Genomic DNA, 22,119 nt, shown 5'->3' with positions numbered 1-22,119 from the left:
TGATTTACAGTATAAAAATTTAATTGCAAATGTTTTCGAAATCTCCTTGCATAATACTCATAGGTAAAAGAATTTTCCCATATATACTCCTGTATAGTGTTTGAATAAGCATATAAATAAGTGAAAAATTTCATAAAATGAGAGCACTTTTCTACAAAATAAAGGCAAAGATATCTTACCATCTTCTTTTGGAGGCTGCAGATTGTCATATTCTTCTGGATTCGGAGGTAAAATCGTGTTAAAATCTAGACTATGTGCTCTAGAAAAAGAATATGCATTTAAAATCATTCAAGTAAGATTTATGTTAAATATTATAAAAACAAATGAACCAATGTATTCTTTATGAATTCATTCCATATAATATATAAATGTTTAATTCAAGAAAATGTGCAGTATAACAAAAAACTTGGAAATTTGAATGATAAACTCTTTGAATGAAATTTCGATATCATATCACCAATATTGTCTTTAACATAAATATTACCGGAATACTTACTTGCATTGATCCGTATGAAAATAATCAATTTTAAAAGCTTTATACGTTCATTGCTTGCCAGATATTCAGTTAAAAAATCTTGCAAAATGGAGAAGTTAATGAGGCGGATATTTACGTTTTTAATAGTGTTCTGATGATATGAGATGTCTCCATTAGAAATTTTCAAGTACTCGATAAACGAAACATAAATAAGACAAGTAAAACAAAACGGCTTTAATGTCAAAAAATTTGGTGAAATCATGAACATGGAGTTATAAAAAACGACTTATTTGAAATGAGATATAAGCAATACTCCCGACGAACCAGCTAGGTGAATAGATATTAAATAAAGCTTTTTTTTTAATTCAAGAGCTCTTGTATTAATATATAAGATTTATTCTGTGTTTTATGAACAGATTCTGAATATTTTTATTTCTTAAATTGAAAGTAAGCATGCAATATTTAAAAGTTTAGATCTAAACACAAAATATTATATTTGGTATATTTGCTTGAGTATATTAAATTTAGTTGCAAAGATATTTCGCTCCTAATGGCTTATGTACTTTAGTTATGACAAATTTCATAGATTCTTTTATTATATAAAGAGACATTGATAAATTTTAGAATGACATTTTAATTGAATTTTCTTACAGATATATGAATAAATAATATTAAATTTTTCTAGTATTTTTGAACTATTTTTAACATTTAAAGAAAATAATTTTCAGTATATTGACAAATACAATGTATCATAACAAGATTATACTAAAGCACAAATATATACTTTTTTTAATAGTATTTTCGAATATATTTGCTGCTCGGAGTGTTATTGATATTTTTATTATAAAAATATTTTTTCTTTTACACCTATAACTAGCTAAAGAAGAAAAAATATTTATCATCATTAGTCAGTAATTTTGATTTGATAACTGCAATTTCAAGAGTAATGATGCCTATGGTATTTCAAAAAGTGATATTATCCTTTAAAAATACCAGTCTTAGTTTTCTGGTATATTTTGATATTAAATATTCTATTGTATTCCAGAATATTTCGCACTTTTTAAATTCTTGTTTTAAAATTAAATTGTCATTTCTTAGAGAGGAATATTTTTTTTGAAGTGCCACCTTTAAAATTTAGTATCGGCAAATATGGAGATTGAAATTTTGCTTTAATGTTTATGTACTAAAAATATATTGATCTAAAATATATAATACAAATCGTTGTTGATACTTCAAAAATAAGAATTCATGTAAAAATGAATTTTTGCTTAAAAATTGCTTTTGATTTTAAGAACAAAATAAATTTATGAAAAAACTTGCAATTGTCTCGTAATTATTTTATTCACATAAAGTTATTTGTCCTAAAAATCCTAAGAAAAATATATTAAAAAGTTTATATTTATAATATAAATTCATAAATTTCAAGAGATTCTTAAAGTATAAATCTATATCTATTTGTAAATTATTTCAACAAATGATTATTAACAAAAGCATTAACGCCGTGATTATTTTAATACAATTATTAATACTTCGGGCATCGAAGTCAATCAGAAAAATATGCTCTTTATACATTTATTTCCATGAGTGTTTAAATAACTTTCTGATATTTTTCTGTATTTGAGGGAAAAAATGACTTTTTAAATATTAAATCTGTCAGCATACTTTTTAAAAAAAACATAGATTAAAAGAAACGGAACATATTAGTCTATCTTATAAAGCTCTCGAAATAATTTTTTTCAATAAAAAAGTCCAGTGAAACTATTTTGAAAAGAGAATAAATATTTCTGAAAATTACGAAGTTCTTTTTAAATAAACTGTAATAAAATAAAACGGTTTTTATAGGGGTTTTTTTAACAGTAGAAAAATAATCTTCATTTTGTTATATGCGTCATTAATTTTGCTGTCTTGAGAGTGTTTTTGAAAAAAATTGTTTTTAATCTGTTTAAAGTTTTATAATATTAATATATTAAAAATATTTCACACCATATATTCGCGAAGATGTGGAATACGAAACGTCTTTTTTAAAACTATTTAATTTATCTTGCATGTCGAAGGAATGGAGGCTCTGGAAATTATTTTATTTGCACATAATACAAAATTAAGAGTTATGTATTTTAACTGATCGAAACCTCAATATTTATTTCCATATTCTTGATTTTAACAGTGATAAAAGTTGTTGTTTCTAATGGCACTTGCACTTGCCATAGACAAGCCAGTGACTTTAGAAGTCAGTGATATTAAGTCAAGGGTGCGTCTCTTGTTTTTTCAGAGCGCCATCTAGTGCCAAGAGTACGACTTAGCTACACACACGTCACAACTATTTTTACGGGGCGAACTTCATTCAAGTATTTCATTCACTCATCCACAGATCGTAATTTAGACCTGAATCAGAGAACTATCACCCCTGATTCAGAACCCCCTGTGGTATTACTCTCGACATGGAGGACTTTGTGACCACGACAGATTTATGCGCGCTTCAGCCACCACACACACGGAGTGATTAAAGTAATCGCATGTATTAAAATATCAGACTTTCAAATGGCAACAAATTTTATTGGTGCATGAAATTTTCTGAATTTTACCAGAAATATCAATAACTGAAACGTAAATTTTAAGTTTAACTTTATTTACAGTTTTCCTAATATAAGAACTATGCCGCACAAGAAAAAAAAAATCACTATGTATATCAAGAAAATAAATGCAAATTTTAAATTTGGTAACTTAGTTCTGTTTTTTTTTTTTTTTTTTTTTTTTATATCCACGATTTCGGATATGCAATCATATTAGTCAGGCAAAATTTGTATAGCGTTTCTTAAAATTATTAGAAGTAGTGATATTTCTATAAAAAATAAATAGAAAATGGATATACAAACGCCTCTGCAGTTGCCATTCCATCACTGCTAAATTTATTCGATTCTATCAAGTTGTTTATTGGAGCAAATAAATTTCTGAGAATACATTAAGATGACTGTTCATGCGAAACTTGAAAAGATTATTGATGCATAGCAATTACAGTCAAAATACAAATTCTTTGTAAAAAAAATTAATTTTTAAAATGCATATAGGAATCATTTTTAGTACAAATTTTATGCTAATTAACTATAGATTTCAAAGTATGTTTTACTTTGCTTTATATTTATATTTTTGTGCTTTTATAAACTATATATGTATTTGGCATTTCCTTTCGAAATACGTGATTCCAATTTAAATAAAATTTGTACGAGGGAGTTGTGAACATTCACTCAAGCCTTAAGCTTCCCTCGATTTCGTTAGCTATTAGAATGCAGAGAGAAAATGCAAATGTCTTCCAACTTCGTAACGAACTCGCATTTATCACAGAATTTCCGTTATTTATTTTTAGAAACAGAAATTCTAGGGTATTTTAGCATTCCGTATTCAAGTGTAAACAAAGGATCGCTGAATGCTGATGTACAAGTTAGTATCTGTGATTTGAATTTATGATTTGGCATATCTTAACTAAACATTCGAAAATATAGTTAGGTAACAGATAAAAAAGAAACGAATGATTTATGACAAAAAAAATCTCTGAATTAACAAATAATTGTCCTTTAGTTTTATTATTAATAAAAAATATAATTGTTTTTCTGTCGTGAGCGATTATGCAAGTAGTTTAACAAGACAGATGAAGGATAATGACAATTTATTCTAAATGAAAAAACACAAAATGAAGGTGGAAAAATACAGCGCTAAGATGCACATGAGTTCAGTTCAGTTGTATCAATGTCTCTTTTTGAAAGTAACATTAAGACTATTTTGGGAAACTCGTAATTTTGAACAGCGGTCAGATGACGGGGACGGCACTTGAGCTTGCACATCATTTCCAAATTTCTACACCACACCAGAGGGAGGACGTTTGGTCCCGACTGATACAACGTGCATCAAACCCACTCACACGACGGTTCTTCGTTAGAATCGGGTCTCGAATCTCAAACCCACTGGTTCTGAGGCCTAAATCTTGCCAACTCGGCCATTGAGAGATGCACATAAAGCTGTAATCGCACTTGTAAACAGAAATTTGTTAATTTAATAGCAACACAATGCTGTTAAATTGCACTGCACTCCCTCACAATGCGATAGCGTTCTAAATAGAATTAATTAATTCTAAAGAGCTCTTAATTAAGAGCACACCTCCACTCCGTATTAGAAAAGTGAATTTTCTGTGTCTTACTGATGCCAGTTCATAATGGAGATATCGCCATAATCCCTGAACATTTATCGGAAATTTCATTTTGTCACTAAAATCGCCAAAATTCTCCACAAATTTGTCACCAAAGCCAGGAATCATTGACATGACATCCATTCAGAAAATATGTCAATCTTTTTTTTTTTTTAGATATGGTATTAATTTTGTAAGAAAGAAAAAAAAATATAAATTCGCCATACTTTACAGGATTTATTTTCACCCACACGTTTTATTCTATAACAATAATAAAAGATAAGACGTGTTTATCATTGTCTTGGCATATCAGAACAGAGTGTTGGATTGAGAAGTTCTGATTGGGCAGAAACGCATTTTAACGAATGGCGTCCTTGAAATGATTTTTCTGTTAGATTTTAATTAAAAAGATTAGTTAGAATTGAGTCCGATTTAAAATAAATCAAATCTGATGTATTTTTCTACGATGTTTTCCAAACATAATATCATATAAATATGAATCTACATCTTAATATTCAGAACTCTGTACACTCATTAATACCAATTTAATTGTACTGGGAGTTTTCCCTTTATTTTTAAAGATTAAAAAAAATAATTTGACAAGTTTCAATTACAACACACTCAAACTCTTTATTGTAGCAATGAAAAAAAATTATCTTTTTACATTTTTTTTTTAATCATTTGCTTCTTTAGTAATTAAAAAAATTGGTGCAAGAAGCGGATATAAATGTTTACAACTTGAGGTTTAACAAAAATGGCTATGTCTTCAATATTAAAATATTCTTTCTTTTTTATTTTCTCATATGCAAAGTATAGAGGGAAAATATATATTATAGTATTGTAAGTATTATAAGTATTATAACCATAAAATAAATTCGAATTCGAGATTTTGACGAATTTTTATGTTTTACACTTCCCTGAGTTCGACAAAAACATTTTTGAGGCATGTTCTTCCGTCTATCTATCTATTTGAAAAAAAAACCCACCTTGCATTGATCTAGATGGATGAAATTTTGTACAATGTCTTTTCACCAAATGTGTAGATTTTAAATTTTGAGCAAAATCTGTTCTGAGAAGTTCTGTCTATGTTCCGAATATAAGTTAACATGATTAAAAAAAAAAAAAAAGACGAAAGATCGATGAATAAAATTCGATCTAAAAATTCGAAATGAATATAATAGACATCTGTCAAGTTTTGAGCTAAATCCAACAAGGGTTGAGCATCTGCCGGTCTGTACTTTCAGAAGCATATAAATCACTAACTCAAAAACGCAATGACTTAAATGTATGAAATTTGGTGTGGAATTTTGCAAGTGCAATTGTAACTATGTGTAGAATTTTGGCTTCAATCTGTTGAAAAAAAAAATGGCTTCTAAAAACGAATTCAAATTTATTAATGAGGATGCCAAAAGGTTTTCGGTAAAACAATCCCAATGACTTTATTTCTTCTGAAATTTATACTGCAGATGGTAAGAATTCAGTTAACCACGTGGTCTTCCTGGGCAGCCAATCATGTAAATATCACGTGGTCTCCCTGTTAATGTTAGTATATTTTTTCTTTTCCTGTAGAAGCGAACTTGACTCCTGAACTAGGGGGGAGTGTGATCTCGGCTCTCTCTCCCCCGAGAAATTTTATGTGTAGTTCTCTGGGCCTACTACACTATGGCGTACTCATGTCCTTTTTGTTGTTGATGTTACCAATGAACCACATAAAAGACAACTAGTGTCTTCAAGTCATTTCACCCAGATCACAATCTTCACTATCGAATAAATTACTGCGTAATCATGAAAAGTAATTTATTTACAGCAGACAGTTATGGCTGTCATTTATTTATTACTCGTTTCTCTTCGTGTTTTTTATGTAAATGGTAACGGTTATAGACATAATTTAAAATGAAATGGATATAAAAAGTCATATTTGTTGATTTATATGTTTCTGTGGAAGATCTTTGTCTGGCAGATGTCGATATTCTCCCGTGAATGTTTTCATTTTCATATTGTTTGGTGTGTGCCTGAAATATTAGCTAAATATCATGATTTCTCACTTGTACTGGCAAATGTCGATATTCATCATAAATGTTGATGATGATGAATGATGAATGTTGAATAAAAATATTTTTGTTGCGTTAAAACAAAACGATACCTTTTAAGATAATATTTTATTATTAAAACGCATTATACTATATATCAAAATAGAAGAATTCTTTAGTTACAACACATTTAAATTTAATTTTGAATTTAAAACAGGCAGTACATTCTAAATTAGGAAAGAAATAATGCCAATAATAAACTTGTACAAGCATTATATTATACTATTTTATTTATTGCCAATTGGCTTCTCTGTTTCTATTTTCTCGGTTTCTTACATCGCCTTTCACCAGAAATTGTCTGTGTTTGGCGACATTCGCCAGTGTTGATCAAATATATAAAAATATAACCAAATATTCGGTCTTTCACTGACTTATTTGGTTTGTATAGACATTCACTGGATAATATTGACAATCTCTTATTTCGGTCTTTCAGAATAACATATGCATTATCTTTTATTTAAATTGATAATGCAATAAAGTGACATATTCAAAATAGACATTTAATTACACAGGTTGTGTATAAAAACCATATAGTAATAATTAAATTTTTCCTCATCCTTTTACAACAAATTTTAATTATTATAATAAAGATCATGATAAACAATTTCACAATAAACTGGGAAGAAACAAGATATCAGAATGATATCATTTCCTTTACAACTAGGTTGTAAAAGTCGGCACAAAACTTATAAAATGTTTGTGAGAGAACTCATTTAGTAGAGTGTTCTATAATAAGTTTCTTATTCTTAGACTCATGGTATTTATTTCCTTTCCAACCACCCATTCAAGCGCTTTTACCGAGAACAAAAGAAGATAAATTGCCGAGACTGTCTTTGACGTCCGAATATTTCTGAGGAATAAACAATTTTCTTGAAGAATGGCAGTGGTGGCATCAACAGATTGTCATCCCTGGTGGCGTGTATATCTTTCTGATAACTGCGGTGCAGTTCCAAAATTAACTCAATTTTTCATGCACTAAATCTCACGTTGGGGAATCTAGAAATATTTGTTATTATGTCGCCTGAGAATGCAAGAGAGATGCGTTCTGTGAGTTAATTGTGATTTAAATCATCTGGAAGAGAGTGCGACCATATCTTAAAGTATGTTTGACATGTTATATTCAGTAGATATTTCTGGTAAAGTATGGAAAGTTTATTATGAAAATTGGAACAATATGAGTTTTCTGTGAAAGAAATGTTCTCATTTTGCAACTTATTTTACTATTAATACAATTCTTAAATTTATATGCGCTATGTATTACAGATAAATTTTATGTAAAAGTAGTTAACTGAAAGCATATCCAAAACCAACGGGAGTGGTCTCCGGAAAATTTTCTCGCATGTATTCTAATAAAGATGTTATCCCAGAGGATACCTTGTATAGCATTGGTTTACAGTATTAACTCTTATGTTCATTTTATATAGTATACCATACATACAACTTTATAAAAATATACTACCACTATAAAATAAAAATATATATAAAATATAAAAAAATATAAAAATATAAAATGTAATATATATATATATATATATATATATATATATATATATATATATATATATATATATATATATATATATATAATATAAAATATAAAATACGCTACCTATATACATTTTTTTTGCTTTTCTTCAAAAAAGCAGTCTTGCCACGATAAGGGTTAAGAAATATTAACATTTGGCGAGAATTTAGCGTTTTTACTGATTCTATCGTGGCATCCTTTGCGACTTTTTTGTCGATTAATACCTAGCATACGGTTAATGGTATACGAAAATCGGATTTGTGTTTTTAAGCGTGTTTTTTCCAACTGCTAGAAACAAAAATTTGATGCACAACTAAACTTGTAGTCACAAAATCACATATCAAGTTTGATATATTTATATATTTGTATATTGATATATCTGATATATTTGGTATATTTTGAATGCTCGCATTTACATGTTTCTGAAAGTATAGACCGGAAGACGTCAATTCCTAGTTCGATTTGATTGGAGATTTGATAAGTGTTCAGACTATAGATGTTAATTCTGTGTATAGAATTTTATCAGTATAGCTCTTTGTTTTATAGTTATCGTGTTAAATTATATTCGAACAGTTGGACGGATAACCTTCCTCTGAGCAGATTTTGCTCAAAATTTAATAGAAATCTACACATTTGGTATAAAGATCGTATAACACATTTCATCCATCTAGATTAAAGCGTTTTTGTTATTTTTATCACAGACAAACAAATTGACATTTTTCAAAAATGTGTTTTTTCGAGCTCAAGGATGTCTAAAACATGGAGATTTGTCAAAATCTAGAGATCGGATTTTTTGATTATTAAAATATTTTTTCTGTACTACGTATACGTGAAAGTGAAAATAGCGTTGTGATATTAAAATGTTTGTGTTTTACAAATAATGATAAAAAAATGCAATTAAAATGTACAAAACGAGGAATTTTCTTTGATTGATGTATAAATTACTTCACTTCACTCCTTCACGTATCGCTTAAAACAGAAGGAAAAAAAAAAAAGAAATTCAATGGAATGTTTATTTCATCCTACTTGCTATCCATTTATAAAGTGAAATTTTAAACTTCATTTTATTATTAATCTAAATTGCGAAACCACAGTTTTTATAAATATACTCGGTTATTCAAAACAACTGCAATTATTACAAATGACTATAATTTTTTTGTAAACGACGACATGATGATAAAATCTGAAAACCAAATACGATGGAATTCATATATGTAGATTCGTATGGTCAATTTGATAATATTCGTGCGCTAGTCCATTACACACCAGACAATTTGAAGCATGTTCACTACCATTAATGCGTGTTCAGTGGTCATATGTTACTTCAAATGGGCAGTATTCATACCAGACATTTGAAGCACTTTCGCAGCATTGATGCGCGTTCAGTAACCACTTACATGTACTACATACATATAAATACAACTCCTTTCCAATGATAAATGCAAATATTTAACTGTGGTACAAATGAAGCATTTCATGACAACCTTATGATTTTGTTTACGTTGTTTTTTTTCTTCTCTAATTCTTGAAAAAGATTAATTTTTTTTAATGTAAGAGTATAAATCGAATGTATTGTAATCATGGAAAATTTCAACTAACAGAGTTTCACGATTTTTGACGTTTCTCTTCTGATTTCGAATTATCTCCTATTTTAAAAAGAGGATTTTTGAGTTATCTCTGTTTGTTAATAAACTAGATGAAGGAATAATTTTTGCAGCGAAATCCCGTTAATTAAACGACCTAAACAATTTAAAAGTGAATTTAGGTATTTAATCGGTACATTTTATACAGAGATACTTAAATTTTTACTTCGAGAAACTAGAAAGGAAATATCGCAAATTTTTATTCTAAAGATTTAAAGAAATAAAAAAAAAAAGTTCAATTCAGCCTCTTTTCATTTTTCTTTTTTTACTTTCTCGTATACGTAGTATAAAGTTTAATATTTGTCAAAAAATACTAACTCGAGATTTCGAAGAGTCTCCACGTTTCAGACCTCCTTTGAGCTCGAAAAAAACACATTTTTAAAAAATGTCAATCTGTCTGTCTGTGATAAAAATAACTCATATATGCTTTGATCTAGATGGGTGAAATTTGGTATACCATCTTTACACCAAATTTGTAAATTTCTATCAAATTTTAATCAAAGTCCATCTACTAGAGGAAGTCTAGTCTACTAGAGGCTGTTCGAACATAAGTTAATTTAATAATTATTAAATGAACAGAGCTAGATAGATAAAATTTTGGTACTTAATTTAACATTTGTAGTGAGGACAACTGTCAAATGCTGTGCCTATTGATAAAAACATGCCTAAAACAAAAATTAGATTTTTGGAAACTATTAACGCACGCCAGGGTTTAATTGCTCATGCTTGACTATTTACATCGTTTTATTGTAGTGTTTTTATCGCATTAGTGTTTCATTCAGAATTATTAACATACTTGTACATTTATTTTCTGCATTTGTATTTGGATACCTTTCGATTTATATTTTAATATGTGTGCTTTTATTGTCTGCCCTGTCTTCTTACCATTTGCTTGGCGCAGCATGGCCAAAATTGGCTTTTGCGCCAGAAAAACCAAAAACCAACCAACAAACCAGCCAGCCAGCCAGCCAGGGTTTAATCGCCAAAAATTTCGCCAAGGATAACTTGGTAGATTCGTTCAGCAAAAATGCTAAATTCACTTCAAAAGTTAATATTTCGTTACTGCTTTACGCTAATGCCATGTAAGGCGTTGTCTGGCATGAAAAGTGTATTAGAGAATATACGAGAAAGATTTGGGGAGACTATTTCCACTGGTTTCGGGTGAAAAGAGTAAGAGAAAAATTTACTTACGATGAAACTTCTAGAAACATAAAAGACTGAGCAAGCCAGATGAAGGAAAACTGGTTGCACTCGAATCGCATGTTGGCATCTAAATAGTTCTCCTTCAGATTCTGTGATCATTTACCTATAGAATGGCAAAGAGAAATATGTACATACAGAAAATTTAAGTCAAAATTCAGCGCAATCTAAACAGAACAGGAATCGATAAAACAAGTTTTTCGATTCATACACTGAAATGAATTTTAGCCAAAAAATAGTTTGAGAACAAAGTGATTCCATGTAATACAAACTCGTGATCATGAGATAATATAAATTTTAATGGACACTTAACATCAAGAATGAATTCGATTTCCTCTTGGGTAACTTATATATCACAATTTTAAAAATCTATCATAAAGTAAAATCCATGATCAAGTGATTTCCTTTGAATTGAAATTTGTCTTTGTATGCTATTCTCAAATGACAGGTATGAAAATTTATAAAAATAATGCTTTGTCTCCATTCTGTATTTTATGATAGGGAGGAATATCTGGCTATAGATAAATATACGTAAGAAAAATTTCCTAAAGAAATAACCTTCACATATTTTTCATATAACTTTCATATATTTTAAGATCTTATATATTTTCATGTTGGAGTTCTGAAAGACCATCATCGCACACTCTGTTGTTAGAGTGGACATAATTCGATCCCCATACCATTACCAGACCCACCAAAGACGTAGGACCATTCGACTGACAGCTACTCATTCACGTACTTGAGGTGCTCGCATTCTATGGGGTCAATCAAAATTTTTTATTAAAACGGTAAATCAAACTAATTATAAATAGAGATTTCCGCTTCTTTCTGCACATCTGTAGAGAAATAATACGATAGACTGCTTGCATGAAAAAAATTGCTAGAAATCCATGCATCTTTTTTATAATCACCAACTTTCTATTCAAATTTTATGCAATGCGTAATAAAAAGCGGAACAACAAATTAGATCAATATTATGTAAATATAATTGATAGAATGAAAGGCCATTATCCTATTGTTTCTGTAGATACCAATTTTAAAAGTGAAATACGACATCAATGCCAATTTATTAAAACTTCAATTTGTCGAAAGCATCAAATGTGATTAAATGACATAAAAATCTGGTTATTTAGATATTTTGCATTAAAATCTATAAGGCCTGCAAAAAAATATTGAAAATTTATAAATAAATTTAATAATTAGATAAATATTATAATGGTGCATATTCTTTTTACCGAACTTGAAATTCAATAAATTTTGCATTATGATGCTGTTAAGCATACAAACCATTTCTATTAATGACTTAATTGATTTAAATAGATCGTGTATGAAGAAAATTTGTCTCATCATCTCAAAATATGAATTTATATTCTGACATATCTTGCATATATTTCAATTGTTTCCCACGTCTTTTGTTAAGTCTTGCGTCAGGAGTTCCAGAAGATTACATAATTTATTCTCAAAATGCTTCAGATGTAGCGATGAAATGCTGCCCAGTTGCACATTCTTATTCTACAGTTGTAGCGGTTACATAACTCTACAATCTTCTCTTTTGATACAACAGATGGCGTTACCTTATTAACATCAACGTATATTTCCCATGATCCTTCTTGGGGCTCATTATTAGATTGTATTCTAAGTGAATGTCGTGTATTTTCGTGTTCATGTTTCGTCGTCTTATGAAATGTGGAACGTAGAAAATAATTAACTTTTCCTGAAACTCGTCTATTTTCACGTGCTTCATAATAAAGTTATAAAGAGGCTGAAACCTCTACATTATTTAATTAATTTCATATTTAAGGGGTGGGGGTGCTTGTAAAAAGACAGAAAAATCTGAAATTTCACGAATAAATGGTGAATTTTTCAGTTTTATTACTTTTGTGTGCCTTTTGATAAGAATTGATAACTTGTTAGAAATCTTTAAACATTAATAATTTGTCACTAATCTTCATTTACATTCGCATCTTTTCATTGTATATGATTTTTTTTTTAAATTGTATGTTTTTGTAATGTGATCTAATGATGGAAAAATATTTGATTACAGATTAAATTTTCGAAAAGTACTCTAATTTCAAACCCAATAATGGAAACGACTCTCAACTTTTGCCTTTTAAACATTTATTTTTCCCCAGAAAAGATGTGTTCAGATATAATTTGTTTTAAAGTGCTACTCTTTTGTACCGATGGTTTGGCCAACGGTATTTAAAGAGGTTTTATCGTTTCAGATCGCGATCTTATGATCTTCACTATCACTTGAATTAGTTTCGGTAGCCGATATAATAGAACGATTCAATGATAAAGCCATTGCAATGGAGTCAGTTCTCATTCAGTTACAGTGCGATGACAAGTTTAATTTCTGTTATCAGATTAATATAAACTAACTTCATTATTTCTGACATTGTGCTGCAACACCATATCCTTTTGCTTCGACCGAATTGTCAGATAGGAGGTGAGAAATTTTTGGAAGAGGGGAGCAAGGTACTGAGATAATATCAGGGTTGTATAATTATGGGACTTTCATCTGATTTATAAAAAATTATACTCTCGAACTCATTAAAATTAAGTCCTGTTTAAATTTTAAATATTTATTCTTATGTATTTTCCTTCATGATTTTATGCATGCCTACTAGATTTTTATTATTGTTGCTGTCTAATTTTTCCGCAGTTAGCAGTTAACTCGCATGTCAACTATTCTATCAAATTTTGCATTTAGAACGTTTAAATTCTTTGAAAATGTTTCACGATATCGAAATTGATTGTTTTGGATGCAACCTGGAATTAAATGTTTATTTTAGTTTAACAAAATATTTATTTAAAACTGCTTATTTAAATATTTATTTAAACTCATTAAAAATATATAGTTTTAAAAACTGGGAAAAAGAGTATCTTAAAATGTTACTATCTAAAAGCACTTATAGGAGAAATCTGGCCCTGCCTTTTATCTTTTCTGAAAATGAGCAACAAAATTCTACATAAAATTTTTATGGTGTATTTAAAGTTTATTATGTAAAAATGACTTTAATTCTTACTTTTGAATGAGATTTTTAAAACTTCTAATTTAATTTTTAATTTAAATAAAAGTCACTGCAGTGTTATATGTATCATCCACATTTTCTTCTAAACAACGAATGGAATCCAATCAGACTTTTCACATCAACTATTAAGAGAAAGAATATTTTCAGCTCATCGCAGAGTAAAAGCTAATTAAATATTTAATTGACTAAAAGTTAATCAAAATTTTTCAGATCTTTCGTAATTTCAGCGTAAATAATCCCACAAGAAATATCATCTTAAAATTCAAAATTTTACCTTTTTAATGGTTTAATTCCTTTTCATAAATTTTTATGAATTTCTCAAAATTTAATTAATGATTGAATAAATGCAGACGATTCTGAGATAATGAAATTTATTCATACGCTTTCGCAAAGGTATTATTTCGATTTTGGACAATAGTAAGACTTTGAATTATTCTACCGTTTTCTATTTCTATTTTTTATTTTTTTAAATTTTTTTGGCAACGTTTCTTATTGGTCTTATAAGACAAAGTAGACAATATTAGTAACAATTTTTTTACTGTTTAAGAAAAAGAATAGAGAATAATTGTTGCCAACTCACATTAAACAAATTTTGAAACAAAAGCGAAACAAAGACTAGATTATTGAAATTTAATCAAAAACAGCTGCCGAGAATTGTAGATAACCAATTTTATCCCTATTTTGGTTTATAAATATGGAAAATTAGCTATCGGCAATGTTTTTTTAAAAATCATCTGTTCATTTGATATTCTCGTTTTAATTTTTTAAAACGTTTCAGAGATATGAGAATTTTGCATAATAGTTTATTCAAATTTAATTTTTACATTAAATATTAGACATAAAAATATTTTATCTTTGCAGAACGCAGTATATATAATAACAAAATCCACTAACTGATACAATTTGTGAAAATGTAGCAAATTTTGAAAACTGATTTCATGCTATTTTCTAACAGAGATTGTTAAAAGAAATTTTTACCGATTTAAACGAAGACTATCGATCTTTTTCAAAAATCTGCATTTAAAACAGTTTAAAAGTGCTGGAGTAGTTGTTGGTGCGCGTATGACTTATGAAAGACTGCACAACGTGCCAACAGATAAACTACTGTAACTGCTTGAAAACACCAACTTTAAAAATTTGCCCAAGCAAGTTCCGCACTCTGAAATGAAGACAAATTATTCTGCGCTTTCGGGTGCATGACTGAAGAGGTTTCTTGCATTCGGTGAAAATTAAATGATTTGATTTATTAGAGAGTTCTGAAACATTTATGAACAATGTAAAAGGCATTAATCAACTTCTGAAAGCTGTGCAAACATTTTTTCGATTGCATATGGCTTTTAAAAACATTTTAGAGGACTGATGATTTATGGCAAAACATCTTTTCGTGACAGAGAAATATTACATTTTGATCTGCAAACGTTAAAAGTTGCTTTTTAAGATTGCAACTCAGATTCTTTTTCGAAATTCATCTTCTAACATTCCATTCGTTTGATGGTACCCACCATGAGGCCTACTCGCTACAGAATACAGAGGACTCATCAATTGACAGGAAAGTTCTAAAAAATATCGATTACATGGTTTACATATACATGTTCATAAAAAAAAATACTTTATATACTAATATAAATTCAATAATTATATATGCAATTTTTTAGACATGCATATTCATAACATGGATTTGACGTAGAATATTATGATACAGCAAATGTAGACTATTTCGCCGAAGAATCTGTTTGGACCAAAAAGGCCATCACTTCGAACGATTAAGTCAATATAAAAGGAAATGATATTTAAGTGAAATTCAAATTGAATCTAAGCAATTTTTTTAAAAGTAATTAAATTAAAAAGCATAATCAAAATATAAATTAAAATTTTTTTGAAAATGATTTATTAATTTTTAAAAATATCTTTATTGCACAAACACCAGATTTGGTTGTAGCTGTAAAGCAGCGCTCACACGAGGCCAACTATTGCGCCCAATATACTGTCCCGTCTATCTCAGGGTGGGACGATGGCTGATAGCTGCTCCGGTGAGACAACTATTGCCATTGTCCCATTAGTCACGTGATCTTCTTGAAGTAGGCGTGACCTTGTATTGCGCACAGTAGTTGGCATCGTATGAACGCTGCTTAAGCCTTTAATATTTTGGTGGCCATTGGCAACAATTGATTCATATCTGCGATATACATTGACTATATTGCCGCATTGAAAAGAGGCAGTCGACTCTCCATGGCCGAATGGCGATAGCACTGATCTCATAATGAAGAGATTGTAAGTTCGAATCCCGCTAGAGACAATGCGATTCACAGTTTGTGTAAATATATAATTCCTTGATTTTATGTTTCCTTTTATTTCATGTCCCAGAAGATTCTGGTCTTTTCTTTAGTTTACCAGACAAATGTTCTGGACTTTTCTTACTGTCTCCAGAAAAGTATTCTGGAACTTTCCCTGCTAGTATAAAAGCAGAACATTTGTCAGTCACTGTGTTCTCAGTTCAGAGTTGAGTTAATAAATTGGTTATAATAGATTAATGATTCTTTTTTTATGAAGCAGGGCTCACACGAGGTCAACTATTGCGCGCAATCGAAGGTCCCGCCTACTTCAGGAAGATCATGTGACCCCAATGGAACAATGGCAAATCTTTGTCTGAGACAAACATTTGCCATTGTTTTGTTGGGGTCACGTGATGTTCCTGAAGTAGGTGTGGTCTTTCATCGCGCGCAATAGTTGGCTTTGTGTGAACGTTGCTTAGTTGGGAGATCACAGAGTAGGATTTCATCTAATTAAAATAATGGTGTGAATGACAACAGTAAACATTTATTTTTAAAAAAAAGATGTTTTGAGCAATCAATATACCATATAAAATATCTAAAATAATAATAAAAAATACTTAGAAATTCATTTTATGACATGAAAATAATGTAAAATCGTGAAGAGTTGAAATCTAACAATTTTAAGATGCTTATTAAAAATATTGTAAATATCCATATTTTATAGATATGATGTAAGCATGATCTTTAAGTAGAGATGGTAAGAAAAGCTAAAATCTTAGCGAAATAATTTACTTCTGCAATCCTGTAATTAATGTTGTTTTTTATAGCAACATGCTTTTCCTAAAAATTTAATTCTTGCTACTTTATTCAGCTTTATTCAGTAGAGCAGCTGTCTGGACTCTTAATCTTGTTAAATGTAAAGCTCACATGACTACCCTTTCTTGGTCATGAATAAATAAAGTAAACATGGCAATTTGGTACTTAACATGATTAAAAGTTAGACTACACCTACATGTGATGTCTCAGACTTTTCTATTTATATTTTGGATAGACTTGAGAGCAAATTCGAAGAAAGATTACAAGCATCAATATTTAAGCTTAGAAGGGAAACTGTGCTTTGGGTTGTTCGATCAAAAATTCTACACACGTATTTTCTCTACAAAAATACAAAATATGATGCTTTGAATTATTATTGAAATACTCTGCCATATTTAAATATTAATCCTATAATGAATTTTATTCCTAAATATAGGAATAGTATTTATTACTATTCCTATTAATTAAAGCATTATTTACATTGATCTGCTGGATATTTGTATGTCATCTATGCATATAAAATAATTGATAAAATCAATTCTTCAATCGCAAGCATTGAACTGATTTCGATAATTTTTATTTCATATGAAAGTTATTGATCCCTAAATACATGATAAAGGGTAGTCTGTCTTTTTCCGGCTGTATAGATAGACTCCTACCTCTACAGCTGGAATAATTTTCCCATTAGTTTCGCCATTTTTAAAGCATATCTAGCCAATCAATACTCTATCATTATTAAACAAGCTTAAATTAAACTTTTTGTGCAGATTATTTCATCAAAATTCGTCGACAAGAATTATTAATATCATTTATATGTTCGCTGCTGTCGGCTAATATTAATAAGGTTAATGACAACGAACTTTTATGAATTACATCTTGTAACAAAAACATGCATACATGCATATAACAAAAATAGTAATTAAAATACTATAAATAAAAGTAAATGAAAATATTGTTTTAAATTGCACTTGCATTAGAATATTAGAGCATACTGATTAACTATACTTCAAAGAGGCGGAACTGTTAAGTTGGCGATAGAAACTGGCCAAAATGGTTCGGTTGTTGACTCTGTCAAAGATTTGATCTGAAATATTTATCGAAATAGAGAATGTTCGAAAGCAGGCGAAAATTAGCAATTATTTAAGAGATAGAAGCTTTAAAAAAAAATGTTTTTGAAATCAATATAGTGAAGAAACTCTGCCACTGTTTTTCCCCATAGATAGTATAAGAAAGTACTGTTTTCTCGATTTACTCTAAAAAAAATGTAGAGTTAAGAATGTTAAAATTGAAATTTTTGGACTTTTAAAGTATATTATGAATGCAAAATCAAGCAGAGTTAAGGTCAAAACTCGCAACAGAATTATGAACATATAAATAAAACAAAAAAAATATGAGTATTGCATATCGATCAAAGGTATGACACTTTCTCCTATGTTACCGCAATAAATCTTATAATTGATCCCTTTATAAAAAGATAAATTAAGTAAAGATTTCATTTGAATTTTAAATGACGAATATTAGAAATATTATGTAAATAACAAAGTATACAGTTAAATAAAAAAAATGGTGGGTTTCCTTTTCCAGCCATACTATCCTAATCATGCAGTTTACAGTCAAATATTGTGATTAACTGCCTGAATCCACAATCTATGAAAGGAAATAGTGGACGTCAAAATTGATTGTATGCTGCATGAGATCTTAACGGGAGTACTTTATTAATAATTTAATAGTAAACTGGTTTCCATTTTTTTACTTTTATATATTATTAATATATCCCAAAAAGATTAAAAGGATAATATATTAGTGTCTAAAACAATGATGATTTTAAATATTACCTACAATTTTTGGATTCCTACAAATATTAATATTTTTGAAAATCATATCAATAGCCAAAAACCAAGGTAAAAAGTTGTTAAGAATCTTGAGATCTGAGCTAAGCAATTCATTCAATGTATAGTTTCAAAAAAAGAAATAATCATTTTAGAATGCTCTAATATTCTAATAAAACATACAAAATGTCCGATAAAAATGCAAAAAAAATATGATCAATGAATCATGCGATATTAATCCTTTCCTTGAGTTAAGTAGCAAATGAAAAATACCAACTAACAACTAGAAAGAGTCAAGATTTCGTTCAACAGTGCCAAGATTTCTCGCCAAAATGTTAGACAAATAACTAATGCCGCCACACGTTCAGTAGACTTTGTATCAAAATTTATTAGCTCTTCACTTATTTTTTTGTTCTAAATCTTTACAACTCCTAATGTTTCTCACTGTTTGAAATACAAATTTTAAAACTGAATGCACATTCATAAAATGTTTTTCAACATTATTTATTTCAAAAGTGTAGGCAATGACTTATGACACAATGAATCTTATTTTATATATGTCAGTTTGCATGTAAGTGACAAGATTTGTAAACATACTGCAAAATACATTTGTAATTTTCATGTTTTGGCAAATTCAAAAACTGGCATGTGTGATCTATAAATGGGCCAGATTTTCACTTATATGTGACAAATATATATCATACAAATGCTACTATAAATACAGCAGTATTTCAATTTTTTTGGTTTACTCAAAACAGATGAATTGTATATCTAGAATGGTAATTTTTCTTTAAATAATGAATTTTGAAATCAGCTTTTGTCATGTGATGTATATTTCCGAATGTCTTGTTCACCATTCAATAAAAAAAAGTGTAAGACAGCCTTAATTTAGATGTTTAATGTTAAGCGCAATTCATTTTGTCATATGAATGTGACGTGTATGGACTTCATCACTTGAAAAAACAGAAAAATAAAATATCCCACTTTAATGTGAAAAAAAATAATAAGTATAGTTTTTGAATACGTACAAATGAATTAATATCTTATATTATTTAAGATTCTTTTAAAGTTAAAATTTGAGTGATTAAATGTAAAGTTAATTAAATACAGAGATAGAAAATAAATCTCAGGTTAAAGCAATATTTTTACTAACAATAAAGATGAATGTGTGCACGTTTGAAGGTTCGAACTCGCAACGTTAGGGTTCATATCCGAGTAACAAAGCCACTAGAAAAAAGTGTACACTCCTTTCCGGAGCTTGTTATCTGGCTTATGAAGTTACCACCACACTAAACTCCGCCGACTCGCTGGTGGGGGAGTAGTGTGGTAGTAACTTCATAAGGCAGATAACAAGCTCCGGAAAGGAGTGTACACTTTTTTCTAGTGGCTTTGTTATTCGGATATGAACCCTAACGTTGCGAGTTCGAACCCTCAACCTGCACAAATACGTGTGTTGGAGCTTTACAGAAAATCATTTGATTTAGAGCTGTTAATTGTGGCGGATATAAATGCACGTTTTGGCGCTTTTAAAAAATTTTAATTGAATTCTATTTAATAAACTAAAACCATTTTATAATACATATATAGATCAAAATAAAATAGTAAACGTCAAGCAATGAAAAAATAATATAAAAAATTGTCACACTAAATATTTTAAATAAACAAATCCCTATATAATTAATCAAAATTAAGGAATATAGAAAAATACGAAAGTGAATAAACTTTCATATATTTTGATAAATTTCCATCATCACATCATACTTTTACGATTTTGTTTTGATTAAAATTTTTTTTGCTATGTCTTAGAGATTTATCCATTATACTTTTTAAATTCTCATGATTTTTTTTTTTCTATTTTTCATTCTCTGCTTTTTGGAACCAACTGGTTCGTCGGTAAAACTGGTTGTATTTGAGTTCCTTTAAAATTTCATTTACATAATATTATATTCATTATTTCGTCAAAAACTATTTTAAAGCATTCCGTCAACAAACTATTTTTTATAGTCTAGATTTGTTCTGTTCTTTAAAAACACAAACAATCCAAATGTTAAAAACAGATCTGACTGGACCATCTATTTTCCTTCTTTCACAGACTCTAGACTCTCGTATTCCTCATGTAAACTACACGACACTGAACAAAACCTTTCGTTAAATTTCAACAACGAAAGAAAATAAAGCAATTTAATACTGGATTAAAGACAGTTTGAATTTTTTTGACATGGAAAACGACTTGAATTTCAGTGCAATAATGAAATCTATCAATACTTGTTGAAATGATAAAATATATATAATATAAAATTGTTCAACATTCAGGAAACGTTTACAATTACAAGTAAATTGATATTCTCAAAAGACAATTATTTAACTTTTAAAATTTAGCGAAATTTAGTAATAAGAAACAATATTTTCGCTAATTATCGCAAGGGAAACTTCAAATTAATTAAATTTTAATTTATAAACACTAGTTATAAAAGTATAACAACACTAATGAAAACTTAAATTTAATTATTCATACGTCATATTTTATTTTATATTTAATACTTATCTTTTGTACCTTCACAAAAAATAATTATAAATGTTATAGAAAATTTTCATTGTTTCCTTCAAATTTTTTACTCTAATATGGTATCACAATTTAATTAAAATTAATGATTTATTCATAATAAAATTGCGAAAATATTAAAATACTGTACCATCTGGAACGCATAAAAATGTATAGAAAAGTATGAAAAATCTGGACAAAAATTTCATGTGTACGAAAATATAACGCGCCAATTTTTTTAAAAAAAGGAATCATTAAAATGAAATTGAAATAAAAAGCTATAAGTTTTTGGCATCATAGTTTTCTAAAATTTGTAATGAAAAACTTAAAATTCATTATACAAAGGCTTTTATTTGTGTTAAAAGTTTTTCTAAAATTTGTAATAAAAATTTTAATTGCCATGGGAACATAAAAAAAAAACGTAATTGAAATTGGCAAATGAAAAATGGAGAGCTTTTGGCCATTTTACGAAAAAAATGGCAACAATATTAGAAACTGTAGCGAAGTGAAAAAA

General features: G+C 28.7%; 1 protein-coding gene across 1 annotated transcript in view; it reads right to left on the bottom strand.

The window, feature by feature from the left end:
- Positions 1-22,119, bottom strand: part of LOC129988339 (glycine receptor subunit alpha-2-like) — a 71,985-nt gene that overhangs the window by 19,176 nt on the left and 30,690 nt on the right. Inside the window, exons 2-4 of the mRNA XM_056096541.1 lie at positions 11,102-11,216; positions 180-259; positions 88-89 (exon numbers count right to left, since the gene is read on the bottom strand). Of these exons, the coding sequence (XP_055952516.1) occupies positions 88-89; positions 180-259; positions 11,102-11,172 (153 nt within the window). The 5' untranslated portion in view covers positions 11,173-11,216. The remainder of the gene's footprint in view (positions 1-87; positions 90-179; positions 260-11,101; positions 11,217-22,119) is intronic.

This window comes from Argiope bruennichi, chromosome 10 (genome assembly GCF_947563725.1).
Source record: "Argiope bruennichi chromosome 10, qqArgBrue1.1, whole genome shotgun sequence".
NCBI lineage: Eukaryota > Metazoa > Arthropoda > Arachnida > Araneae > Araneidae > Argiope > Argiope bruennichi.
This window is presented reverse-complemented; position numbering and strand designations above follow the sequence as displayed.